The 14,156-nt window shown below is 39.1% G+C and overlaps 1 protein-coding gene and 1 long non-coding RNA gene across 3 annotated transcripts in view; one reads left to right on the top strand and one right to left on the bottom strand.

Moving 5' to 3' along the window:
• si (sucrase-isomaltase (alpha-glucosidase)) overlaps nt 1–14,156 on the top strand; it is a 76,934-nt gene that overhangs the window by 11,200 nt on the left and 51,578 nt on the right. The window contains exons 12-16 of the mRNA XM_056442019.1: nt 2,310–2,423; nt 2,918–3,002; nt 3,613–3,730; nt 6,711–6,882; nt 8,380–8,496. Coding sequence (XP_056297994.1) covers nt 2,310–2,423; nt 2,918–3,002; nt 3,613–3,730; nt 6,711–6,882; nt 8,380–8,496 — 606 coding nt within the window. The remainder of the gene's footprint in view (nt 1–2,309; nt 2,424–2,917; nt 3,003–3,612; nt 3,731–6,710; nt 6,883–8,379; nt 8,497–14,156) is intronic.
• On the bottom strand, nt 9,746–11,962 carry LOC130211278 (uncharacterized). 2 transcript variants are annotated; one of them, XR_008834994.1, is made up of 5 exons: nt 11,796–11,962; nt 10,670–10,728; nt 10,484–10,580; nt 10,258–10,353; nt 9,746–10,118 (listed from the first exon to the last, which is right to left on the bottom strand). It is a non-coding gene; the product is annotated as an uncharacterized LOC130211278 (long non-coding RNA). The 2 variants fall into 2 exon arrangements; XR_008834993.1 differs by lacking the exon at nt 11,796–11,962 and having other exon boundaries at nt 10,670–11,020.

The raw sequence follows: 14,156 nt of genomic DNA, 5'->3' as shown, positions 1-14,156 counted from the left end.
GTAGGCTGATTAATTCTAATAAATTATGCAATACAAGGTTATTAGCCAAAGGACATATATTCAAGGAGGAGCATGAATTAGAAATGTATATAATTTAGGACCTTGTTGAATCCAAGAACAAGAATTAAAACTGCCTCAAAAAGATCCATTTTGGCATTGAGTATTTTTTTGCCTTCACATTTTACAATATGTCATGCAACATAAGCATAGATATATGGATTTGCTGTGTGTATGCAAGAGTATGCGTAACTGGCTGTCTACACGGTTCAAGCCTCCCGTAGGTTATTTTTTGATCCTTCTCCCCACAGAGCACATGTTTAAAAATATCTCCCGTGCAGGGACAGGAGGAGGTGGGGGGTTGAAGTCTACGGCTCACATGCTTTTATAATCTTGCTTTTGATTATGCACACGATTAGACCCAGTCCCTCTGGTAATCGATTTTTCATGCTGTTTATAACAGGTCAAACAAATGCATTGATTCTGCATTAGTCTTTAATCTTAAAATGTTCTGCATCAACGCACGACCGATTAGGTGTGCAAGTGTGTGTGGGAGAGATACAGAGGGAAGGAAAAATTCTGTCTGTGTACATCTATGTGTGTCAATTTCTTTAAACAAGATGCTATTCTTGCTAGTTTGTGCTTTATTTCTGCGCACACACATGTACGATTCTAATTGATTCTAATTAATTTACATATGAAGCATTTGTCCTGGTTATAGACAAAGTGGGGACTTTGCAAAATGACCTCTGCGGTAGATGTGTCAGTGACAAAGGAGATACAGAGACAGGCTGGTATATTTAGTCTGCTCTTAAGACGGCTAATTGCTCGCAAAAGCATAAAAGCTTTTTCTGGTGGCCCATATGTTTCAGTGTGCGAGTAAAATCACAGTAGGACCTATCGCACAATAAACAAAGCAGCATGGAGAGAAAAGAGTCTCCATGGGTTTAAAGGTAGGAATGACGGTCAGTAATATGGGCTGAGAAAAAGCCAGCTGCAGGAAATCGACAGTCACACATAATAGATTAGAGAGTAATGTACAGAAATATAGACTAGCTATCTTTCAGAGTGCTGAAGTCACAGGGGAGTACAAAAGAACTCAGTCACATTGAGAGACAAGATTATCGGGTAAACACAAAGAAGGGAAGGACAGGATGGATGTCTTTCCACCTTCCGTCTTGTCTCTCCCTTTTTTTGGAGCGGAGGCAGGCAGAGGGACAGATTTGAAAACAAGAGAGACATGTAATGATGTTATAGATTTGCAGACTGGAGAGCATTAAAACGGAAACACGGATATACAAAACAATAGAGTGAGATATGCAGTGACAAAAGCCAGATGGTTTATTAAAAGTGGGCTGGTATTATTAGTAATGAGGGTCAGAAATCTAGATGTAAAAGAAGGAAGTACTTATTGGAAAAGGTTAGATTGCAACTGTGAGGGACTATCAATAAACTCTGACCATGGAGTTCTGATCACCTGCCAAAACCATCTGCCTATAAATCTGTGTGTGTGTGTGTGAGAGAGCATACATAAGCATGATTCATGTCTTTGCTACAAACTGGGTTATAAAGGCATTGGCAGTGGAAGTAAAGGTAGAAAGATTGCTAGCGTGGAGCAACCTTGAGATTTAATATCCACTGTGCTTTATGGAAAAGGGTTCACGTACAAAAATACAATTCCACACACATTAATCACTTTTCTCAATACCTGTCATTAAGGACGACTTTGAATACAGTGTCCCGTTTTGAGATTTCTATTGCATTATTGATCCCTCCTCTCCACTGTTCTCTTCTTCAACTCTCTCTTCTTCCTCCATTTGTCTCTTTCTCTCTCTCTCTCTCTCTTTCTCTCTCTCTCTCTCTCTCTCTCTGATCAATTACTTCCCCTTGCACACTTCAGCTCTATTCTGATCTTTATTCCTTGTCACTTCCACATATTTAAGCTGTTTCTCTGACATTTCCATGGGCCTAGTTTTTGCTTCAGGGGAGCTCTCTACACCTACGCCAGCGTACTCATGTTCCTTCAAATTGTTTACCTGTACGATATTGTGGAGGCTCGCTTCTCACTTAATTAAAGACATGTTGCAGATGCTTTTTGAAATGGAATTAAATAAAGGAGAAAAAGAAAGAAATATATTTTTACATCAACAAATACAGTAGGCCCTACATACAGCATTGTGCCTTTGTAAAACAAAATCTGAAATATACCATCGGAAGGGGAGCTCACATGCAAAACCAATGTTCTCAAGGTTTTGCTCCAAATTTATTCAAATTTGCTTGGAAATGCATATTTCACATTCTCTCGCTCTCAGGTGTGGCCAGGACAGACAGTATTTCCAGACTACACCAGCCAAAACTGCATCGACTGGTGGGTTGATGAGTATGCGCGATTCTCTAAGGAGATCAAACATGACGCACTCTGGATCGTAAGTCAATGTTAAATACATAAAGTGAATGTGTGTTTCCACTGATTAGCTGTCCGCCAACCCAAAAACCCTGACACTGAAATTATTCTACAGCCAATTACGGACACACATGTGCAGTGAGCCTACTTTTTTGGAAACGTTGGTGGCAATAACTTAACTGTGGTTTGAACATTGAAGGCCAATGAAACACTGGCTAACAGAAAACCGCCTGGGAATTTCGCATTATGTGTTGAAGGGTCCTCAGCTGAACATTTTGATGTGGCTCATTGTTTACTACTTCTGACACACTTACTTAAAAAATTATAGCATATCCTATGTCCCTTTGTTTTTTTTAAATTGCATATGGAAGAGATTTTCCTTTTTAGTATATGATGGTCACCTCAATGGAAGAATCATACATAAGACTGTTATAGCATGTTGCAAATAATACAAATTATAAGTTTGAATGATTTTTATTGTAATTTATAAAACAATGTCCTTTGATGCACTTGCAGGACATGAATGAGGTGGCTAATTTCAAGAAAGGATCAAATAAGGGCTGTGCTGATAACAACCTTAACTACCCTCCCTACACTCCAAGTAAGACACTTTTCTTGATACTGTATGTTCTGCGCCATAATAGTACTATGTATTTGCTTTTCGAGCACAGTTTTGATATCCGCATCTATGTTCCTTGATAGACATTGTTGAGTCTCAAAGCTTTGTCATGGCAACACTGTTTTCAAGTGGGTCATAAATCTACATATCAAAGATACAGAGGATGTCTTGGGCTTTCATTTGAAGCGCAACTGTTGAGCACATGTTGATAAATCCGTCACAATAGCTCATAAAGTAAGCCAGGTCCAGAGGATAACTCATCTAAAATATTGGGTCCCCAATGAGGGATTTTGAAAATGAGTCTTCTGCCATGTCTTTTATTCCAACTGTGTTACAGACAGGATGATCATAACTGGAAAAGGCATGCTCCCCTAATGCCACCTTTTTATTGAACCCCTCCTTAGTCACCCTGTTCCTCCATTGCTCTGGCTGTCCTTAATTTCCTCATTGTTCCCACTTCCTATTGCTGTATATATCAACGTCTCTTTCTTCCTTGCCTGTTTACCTCCTTCTCTCTCTCCTTCCATCACTGCATTCTCTATTTTGTATTCCTCTGCTCTCCTTACCTTCTCCATATTTTCTCTCACCACAGAGATTCTGGATGAGGTGATGTACAGTAAGACTCTGTGCATGGATGCCAAGCAGGCGTGGGGAAACCACTATGATGTCCACAGTCTGTATGGCTACTCTATGGTGCTGGCTACTGAAAAGTGAGTGGATTCACAAGGAGTTTGGCGAGCTTGTGCTGTCGACGCCAAATTGCTGCCACCCCTCCAGAGCAATAAGGGATTGGCAAACTCAAAGTTTGTTGTGTAATGTCAAAACAATGCGACACACGGGATCTTTAGCGCTAAGTGCAGTAGAATCAGTGGCTGTTGAGAAATGGGAGCTGAAATGGAAAAAGAAGAAGGTGCAACGAAGAAATACGTCAGCCCAGTGAAATATGCCCTCGGCTAAATCAATGCCTGTGACTGTTGCAGACCATTTCCACTTGTATCCCATGTGGTAAGTGCAGAAAAAATGTTTTAATGAGCCCGAATCCCAGGGTGAGAGAATGAATTTCTCATCTGGGTCTGGCGCTGAAACTGTTTAAAAGGGCCCATTACTTACGCAAACCTACAGAGAGGCATCAATGAGATTATTGGATAAAATTATCATTTTTGTAATATGGAAATTGATTGAGCTTAAAGCAGGTTAAAGTTGAGTTATGCTTTATTTAAATATATAGAGGTAAGACACTCATTGGTCAGTATTGTTATAGTCAATTCACATCCGATAGTTTACTGCACACACTCATTTTAGTAGAAATACCAGTTTGTGTATATTTTGCAATCAAGTGATGTAAATTACTGTAAAGCCTATTTAGTTATATAAAGTATGCTGCCTAAAGTTTGCCATGCTTCTGAAACCGCACAATGGTGTCAAATTATATTGAGATAATATATTGAGGCCTAAAATGCAGCTAATCTCTGTTTGTTTCCATCATGAAAACAAGCACAGAGCATTTTGAAAAGAGAGCAGATGAGGTTCACAAGAGTCCATCAGATTCATAATCCAAAGACTATGAAACAGTCAAGGAAGTCAGCCTGTCACATGAGCAAGTGCTGCACAAAACACAAACAACTCAAATGTCACAGAGGTATAAAGGCTGCAGTCACATTTATCTTGGTACAGGAATTTCTTTAGTCTCCAAGCCCCCAGCTAGTCATTTCACACAAGATAAAGTTGGCTTCAGTTGCCAGAATCCTAATGTGCACTAATGTTGATGGTATGGGAAATTGCATCAATTAGAAAGCATCACACACCTGCACTAATGGTTTTTTTCAGCTGATGGAAAATAACACTAAGCAAATGCACTGCACAGCCTTTGATGCAGAAATATATCATACACTATATGTTGAGGTCAAAAGGTAGCAAAGCACGTCAGTGCTACACAAGTAAAAATGTTCTCCCTAATTAGTGGTATTTTCTCCCGATTCGTCACTGCCATACACTTTCAGATGTATCGCAGAAGCCAAGACAAAAATAAAGTAATAATCACTGCATTTGATGAAATGCCACTGTAACAATCTAGGTGTTACTATTTTACTTACCATGTCTGCAGAGGATGTGTGCAAAACAGTGGCAACGCAATTCACCTTGCTCAGAGGCCATCTTTACCACAGTAACATTACTTTACTTTGGGGGTACCATTTTGCCCTTGGCTGCTCACACATGGCGTCCAGGTAATGTAAAAATGCAAAAAAGTTTCTCGTTAGAGGGTATTTGGTTTGTCCGTTCTGGGCCACTATAGAAACAAAGTGAACAACATGGCAGACATTGTGAACCTGAAGCCCCTCCTATTTAGATTTGAAGGGCTAATTCTAAGCTAACACATCAATTTCTAGTTTCAGGTTTCAGGTACAAGACAACGTAGTTACACACTGGCCCTTTAAAAAGGTTCTCATGATATTTGACTGAGAAAAAGAGAGAGAAAGGCATTTCACTTTATATTTGGTTATTCATTGCACTTTAACAGCAACTGAAAAAGTGTAGAGTCTACATTGACGGACCTTACATTCCGGACCTTACATAACCGTTTATGAGTTCCCCAAGTATGGCAAATAGCAGTCAACTAATTAAGAAAGCATTAACTGAACTAAAAATCAATTCCAAAAAAACACAGAGGCCTTTCTCTTGTTTTCAATTTGTACATCGTCGATCCCTTTCCTTACCTCCTCTCTTCCTGTCTCACCCAGAGATGTGAACGGAAGTGGTGAAGAAGAGGAGAGAGGCATTTAACAAATTAGAAACCCTTGCCTCAGAGCCATCATTTTAAAGCGACAGATGAGCATAACAGTGTTTGCGACATCTTATATATTTACTATGAATTCAATGCACAATCTGGCATAATGTGTCAAGACTATAGAACACAAACTCCACAAATAGTGAAGGGTCGAAAATGTAATGGCGAATTTGATCATTTTACTATTGCAACTTGTGAATACAAAAGGAACATATTCGTAGAGTCTCGCCAGTTTGAAGTCATTCCAGCTGCGTGTCACGGCTCTTTCATACGTCACTGGTGGCGAAAAGAAATCGCCAGTGTATTCCGCGCTCATAGCTCCTGCTGGAAGCCTACACGCTCCTCACTCTTCAAAGTACATGTCAGCAATTAGGATGTCCATCAAGATGATTTCCAGCCGGAGTAGCGAGCAGGTAAATATCGAAAAATGATTTAAAAAATGCAGGTGCACAAATAGAAACATATTAATGGGAACATAGTATTAACATACATATGGTACATAACACAAAGGGATCATACATGTTCACAGGAGACCATGAACAGCAAGCAGAATCACTCGTTTAGTATTTAAGCTAGCTCATCTTTGCTTTGTCCCCTTCCTCTCTTACTCCTTCTTTGTCTCCCTCTGTCCACAAATTAAAAAGTACTATTGACAGGAGACACATTTCATAAACATCATCAGGTTTCCATATAGTCATGGAAATCATTGTGGCTTTGATTTGCCTTTGCAAACTATAATAATGTAGCCGGCTTTGTCCACAACTAATCTCTCTCATTCCACTCATTAGCATGTGTGTGTGCATAATATCAGTGTCTTCCATGTGCTTTTGGAATCACCCTCTGCCAATGTACCCATGTCTTTTGTATCTTAACAACCTCTTTCTTTCACTCTCTCTCCCCCACAGAGCTCTGCAGAGTGTGTTTGGAGGAAACCGTACTCTGATGCTGACCCGCTCCTCCTTCCCAGGTGTAGGAAAATATTCGGGTCACTGGCTGGGGGACAATGCTGCCAACTGGAACGACATAAAATGGGCCATCCCTGGAATGTTAGAGTTTGGCCTCTTTGGGGTTCCTTATGTGAGTAGTAAACCTCCACAAGTGCAAATACTGTTCATATTATGTTTAAGGTAAGTGAGTTTGACAGGAAAAACTATTTCTACCTGGATGGCGTGACACGGCTTAACAGGACTGCAGGGAGTAATCCCACTTCAGCTTTTCACTTGGGCTACAGATTTAAGCATTACGTCGTACCAGTTTAATGTGGCCCTTGTGTGAAGCCTTTCTACCTATATCGTCACCGCACACTCGCAGAAGAAAAACATATTGTTTTGATTGATTTGATGTGAGTAAAATAAAAACTTGAGGCAACCAAGATCCTTGCAGTCAGTTCATTTTTAGCACATATCCATTAACGCAGGCACATTGGACTTGAGGCTAAGACTCCCTCCGGATAGTGTTAATGAAAGACAGAAATGCTGTTTAGTATTAGAGCGCTTGTATCATACAAAAAGACCTTGTAACAAATACATTTGCCTTGAGCCAGTCGTAGGGCTTACGACACGTTTCAGTTTAGTTAACATGTAGTTCTGGCATTAGGACTTTTCCCTCTTTTGCTTTTCTCAAAAGAAGATTCAACAGCTAATTGAGATCCATGTTCAGGCAGAAGCAAAAAGACAGGAGGGCAGGCAAGAAAAAGTGTGTCTGGAATGAGATCTATTACAATTTCTGGAAGAACACCGATTCCCTTTGTGGGAACACCACGTTCAAAAGACCAAAAAAACAACACTTGTCAGTACCCAAGTGCACTCGATGTACTCGCATGCAGTGCAAACAATCTAAAGATTTGATTGCACACACAAACGCTAACGCACAACGCACACAGGCACACATGTACCTACCCAGACCTCCTGCTGTGCACGTCAGGTACGTATAGACACCAACTACATCCTAGTAAGACTGTCAGGCATATTTTAAGTTTCTCCACACGTTTGGATCGATTGCCTCATGTCGAATCCTTTGTAAAATGTGTCCAGAAGTAAACAAAAGAAAGCAAGCAGTCTCTTTGGACTGGCCTTTGACTGAAGTCTCATTATTGGCCTCCATTGTGCAATTAATGCAAATAACGATCACTGCCCACGTCTTCTTTCTGCCAGAACATCTTGAATGAATTAAGCGGACATCAAGAAAGCCATTTTATAAGACAAATATGTGTTAAGCTAACATACAAGAGTCCCTTTTTCACAATTGCGGGAGATTTTTTCCTTCTCTAAAAGCGCCTGGATTTACATTTATAATAAAAATACAGCTACTATATTTGATTTCAGTACCAATACACATTATACAACGCGAATCCAAGCATTCTCCTTTACTCTGAGTCTGACAATTGTGAGATTAGAATAAACTGAATGTAACATAAAAAACATTAAAAGAACTTTACTGTAGGTTCTGGCTGAAAAACATAAAAATAACTTTACTGTAGGTTCTGGCTGAAAAACATAAAAATAACTTTACTGTAGGTTCTGGCTGAATGTCAAGCTGTCGTCCGTCCCCCCCCCCCCCTCCCCTGTGTTTCAGATCGGGGCTGACATCTGTGGATTCTTTGACAACCCCACTGAAGAGTTATGTCGTCGCTGGATGCAGGTGGGGGCTTTCTATCCCTTTAGCCGGAACCACAACGCTCAGGGCTACAAGGTACCGTGATGGCATTTTTATTCTCCAACTCTTCGATTGGACTGTCAGTTTTAGATGTGTGTATCACACGGACATTGTTTGGTCTAAAGTGCTGTAGGGTATACCCTACATTTCATCGCGTTGCATAAAAGGTGCTATAAAATGCCAAGGGGTTAAAAATATAAACTTATTTCAGTATCCATGGTGATTGTCATCATACCAGCACTGGTACAGCTGTGCAGTGAGACCCTTGATGTTGGGTTTAACAACGGCGATCTTATTCATTGAAAATCCATCATAGCTGCAGGTACTCGAACATCTGAGCCTGAAGCAAAACAAAGCCTGGTCGGTCTATACAAGACAGATACTCCAAGAGGTTGAAATATTATATTTTAGTTAAAAAATAACATGATGTGCCATGTGGCAGATACATGGCCAATGTTTTGAAAAATGGCAATTTCAGCTTAGGTGGCCCCAGTAGGCATGAGGGTACACTCAGAAAAGTTTGACCATTGTCTACTCAATAAAATTAAGGCAACAAAGTGACAATTAATATAATTGAATAGAATTTAATACTTCATCTTTGATTAAAAACTATTGATTTAATTAAGCAAATTTAAACAAAATATATAATACAAATATGTTGGATTTACTAATAATATGGCAAATGTTGAGTAAATCCAAATCAATTATACAGGGGAAATGATTAATATTTACTAGGTATTCAAAAGAAAGTAATTTAGATATACCAAATAGCTGTGAAAAAGTAATTTAGATTTACTAATTATGTGGATGAAATTGATTTCCATTTACTAAATATCCGGATAATACCAATTTATATTTACTAATTTTATTGGTGAAAATGATTAATATTTACTAGGTTTTCAAAAAAAAGTAATTTAGATATACCAAATAGCTGTGAAAAAGTAATTTAGATTTACTAATTATGTGGATGAAATTGATTTCCATTTACTAAATATCTGGATAATACTGATTTGGATTCAATAAATAAAATAAGTTACAACAACTCAACTTGGAAGAATGTTACTTAATTCAACACATTTAAACTGAAATTGTTATTTATCTTTACATAAATACATTTTGCAAATCAACTTATAATTGGTACCACATGACTTAAAATCGATGTAATGTTATTGATTGTCACTTTGTTCACATATTTTTTTTAAATGTAGAATCTACTTAATATCATGCCTTCTTTTTGCAAGAATGTATTGAGGAACAGTTAACAAATTACCACATTTAGGATAACAGCAGTTAAACATTTATTTGTGCAACTTTGTTGACCATCTTTCAAAAACATTTGTGTAAAATGCCAAAATACAAAGAAATCCTGGTGTACACAAAAGAATCACAGCAGCAAGCCCTTCAAATGAGAATGACAAATTGGATGTTTCTGAACAACCCTGAATGGTAAATAACAGACAAAGCCTCGAAAAAAACCATGTGACTGTAAACGCACTGTAAAAAAAAAAAACTCATTGGGTCCAGACTGAAGACAGGTGGGGACAGAATCTCATGCCGACATGATGTTCAGGAAACTGGAACTTAAGGCAGGAGTAGTCATCATTACTGCTTGAAGACTCACAGGTCAACCGGTTGTCTGTGGGCTGACATGATTCTCTCTACAGCCAGAAAAAAGACAAAACAGAAAAGATTAACAATAATATAACTTTAAATAGCATTTACAACATGACTAGGTGGTTCGAACAATAACAATTTATTCTGTTGTTAAATTAAGACACTGAAGTTAAAACAACTTACTCCCGTTTATCCTTGACAACTTGTATCCGATCATGGGTCACACTAGTGGAACAGCAAAGAAGGTGTTGAGGTTCATGCTGGTAGTCGTAATCACACCTAAAAAGAAAGAGTAAAGGACAAAGGGAGGACATACATCCTCTTCAGTAAAAACAAAATCATCTCAAGCATCAACTTTTGCTCTTTTCAATGCTAATGTTGTAAATAAAAATGAAAAGGCTAGATTCACACTCAAGTGCCACATGTCGTCATCATGGCGGCCAAGGTTTGATTTCCGGTGGGCCCTTTGCTGCAGATCCTCCCCTGTGGTGCTTGTGTGTCTAACTCTAACACAAATAAAGAAAAAAACATCTTAAAAACATCTTAAAAACAAATAATTGCTTGCTTCTGGCATTTAAATGGATTATAATCTCACCGTGTTGCTGGGTGTCATTAAGGTCACAAAGTTTTTCCATCCAAGTTGGATTATAATGTCTGAAAGGTGGCAGGAGAAAATAATTAGCATTTTACAATTAACTAATTGTTCTTAATTATCTGTACATAAATGTAAACATTGACTCAAATGACACTCTTTGGTGACGTCCTCATCTGATAATGTGGACAGTAAATGAAGATTTGATCATGAAACCATCCTCTCACTGGACAGCTCACGGTGCACGGAGCTTCTGAGGAGCTGTGAGCTGTCATGTCCGCCACAGCGCAGTTATAAGCGTCATGTTAACAACAGTCACGTGAACAGAGTCCCGACCACGTCAACAGCATCACGTTAAGAGCGTCACGTGTACAGAGTCCCGACGTCACGTGAACAGACCTGTACAATAACGTGCCTGGTCCAGGCCGTTGGGGGAGAGGAGTGTGCTCACCTGTGTGCGCGGATGTGTCGGCGCGTATCACGGCAGAGCGATGCGCGTTCGGCGCTGGGCTTAGCCCAGAAGAGTGAAGCAGCGAAATGTGTAGACATAGAAACACTCTCAGACAGCAGCTTGCTGTTACGTGCGCCTGCTGCCAGTCTGACTCCGTTGTTTTGGGTGAATGACGTCACGTGCGACCTGGAGGTGTTAACCACTTGTGTACCAAATCTTGTTTTTGTTGGTTGAAAACTAATGAAACTTTAGCCGTTTTTAGCCTAGGGACGCCACTGGTCTGGTCACGTGACTGTCCGGACTGACCGCTATATGTGAGCTTGTCTATACATGTCTGCGTGGAACCAGTTTCAAAGCACTTCAATAAAATTCAGGTGTCTTAACCCACCTGCCACTAATGAACCTATAACACGTAAACATTACCTCAGCTAACAACACAGAAACCGACAACATGTTAAAGAACGTGAAAACACTTAACCATCAGATAGCTAAGTTAACGCCCAAGGCGACACAGAAATGCAGAACACCATGCCTCGAATTCAAAAGTAGCTACCCGCTAGCTCACACGAGGCTAGCTCAACTCCTCACCAGAGAGCCGAGTAGAAACCTCAGTGTCACTAACGTTGCCCGTTCAATACAACGTTACTCTCTGAAATTAAATTAAGTTGGCATTCTTACCTCAAGAAGAGCTGTCATGTCAGGAGGCTGTCGTTCCCTCTGTGGTGTTTCCTGAGTCACTGAAGCCGGAGAGCAGCGCGCCGCTCAAACTGCGGAGAAGAGGCGCGAAACCGGGTTCAACAGTTCAATCTGCTTTTTTTGTGTTGATTGCTGTGATTAGTCTGATCACTGACACCTGGCCTCTCCTTTGAACTCTCTCTCTCTCTCTGTTGGACGGGCTGTCTGTCTGTCTCTGTCTGTGCTGTTTACTTCTCTAGTAACTAGATTCTTAGAATAATACAATAAAATAGTAGGACAGGATATATTACATTTAAGAAGTTAAATAATAAAGGAAATAAAAAAAATAAAAAAAATGAAAGTAAATACAGTGTATCTAAGTGTATATAAAGTGAAAGTGGTGCAATGTTCATTGATGTTGTTCAATTTGAGGAGGATCTGGCCAGAGGTGATTTATTGTAAAGTCTAATAGTTGCCAGGAAGGTTCTCCTGTATCTGGAAGTTTCTCCTCTATCAAGAATGTTCTCCTGTATCAGGAATGTTCTCCTGTTTGTCCTTGTGAAGCAGAGCTAAAGCAGTCTGTTGGAGAACGTGCTCCGCTGTCCCTGCAGTAGGTGGTGGAGAGGGTGGTCCGGTTCTCCAATATGGACAAACATTTCTTCATGTCCTCCTCTCCACCTGTTCCGGATAGTCCTCTTTGCCAATGATGGAGCCGGCCTTCCACACCAGTTCAGTGAGTCGGTTGGTTTTCTCCAGTTACAATGCTGCTCCCCCAGCAGAGTACAGAGAAGTTCAGAGCACTGGTCCAACAGACTGGTAGAACATCATAACTGAGATTTGTCATATATTACAAACATTTGAGGACTTGTGAACCTTCAAAGGAGTGCATTTTTTGTCTTCGGTTTTTAAACCACTACCAAGCAGGGATACTAAGTGCTAGATATTGCCAGCCGGTTGGGCCCCATTTGGGAGTAGTTACAACCTGGAAAAGAAAGGTAAGCTCTGACATGTTGAGAAAAAAAGAAGCTAAAATCAGCCCAAACTCTTAACAGGGTCTCAGATTTACAATCTTCAAGTCCTGGATTTCAGACAGCCAATTAACTATTGTGGGTGTTTTGGGGGAAATTTCACCCCATCACCTCATTGTAGGCCCTGTCTTGAGTGTTTGTGTTCAATCTTGGATATCCAGGACTAATATTATGAGATTATGACAATTTTGCACTTGTCAAAAAATATGCGATTATAAGAGAATAAGCCCCAACATGACCATTTGGACCTTTTTAACTTGCAGCTATCAGTCCCAAACTTTAGGGTATTCATATTCAGATGTCCCTCTTTAAATCTGAAGATGATCCACATATCTGAGTTGGTGGAAAAATTAACTAAAAGACTGGTTTTAACGATTTTCCTCGTCAAGATTTTGAGGCGATTTCACATGACCTCAATGTATTATATTTAGGTAAATATAATATGTAAGACAAATAGGAGGTTAAGGGTCAGTTGGCAGAGTAGTGTGTTTGTGTGTGTGTGTATGTGTGTATGCATGTGTGTGGTTAAAAATATGTTAGTGTTTCAGAATTTATTTTAATTCATTCATTATCAGTTCTGATTACAAATATTGGACACTGGACACAACAGCAAATACTCACGGTCGCCCTATAATGCTCCTCTAAAGAACAAGTATCAAAACTTATCATTATTTCTTCTACTTTGTACTCTTAAAAACTGCAATATGTTTATTGTAATGAAAAAGTGAATTTGTATGTCATTTAAGAAAACTGTAAAATGACTGTATTAATAATAGTCATTTTCTTTACAAAATGGGCAACATTTTTTATTTTGTATTATTAGCATAATACTTAAATTAACAGTTGGGTTGTTAATTTACAGATAATGTCTGTAATTTCACCGAGTTTTGAATATAATTTTATTTAATCAATCCTGAAAGCTACCCTGAACCGGAGCAGGTTTGCGTTTCAGAGTAAGTACCGGTAACCTAGTTTGCTAAGAATAAATCCAGCTTTATTAAAACTGAAGAGTTTCCATTGAGTAGAATTTATTAATTTTTCGACATTGTTGACTTTACTCATAAAATATGATTAAATTCTACTCAATGATTTTGAGCTGATATTATTCAAACAAAAATGAGTAAAATGCAATTGATAAATAATTCAAATTGTATTAAATCAACATAATAATATGCCAAACTCCACAAACACATATTTTTTATGTAAAGGTTACTAGTATTTATTGAGTAAATATTAATTGAGCTCAGTCCCACTTTTTTGAGTGTAGTGCAGTCACTCTCCACTATTACACAAAATCACCTCCTTTATCTCCGGCTTTGGGTCTTGTTGTACGTAT

Source organism: Pseudoliparis swirei, chromosome 20, assembly GCF_029220125.1.
Source record: "Pseudoliparis swirei isolate HS2019 ecotype Mariana Trench chromosome 20, NWPU_hadal_v1, whole genome shotgun sequence".
Lineage (NCBI taxonomy): Eukaryota > Metazoa > Chordata > Actinopteri > Perciformes > Liparidae > Pseudoliparis > Pseudoliparis swirei.
Note: the sequence above shows the minus strand (reverse complement) of the source record. Positions and strands in the feature narration are given on the sequence as shown.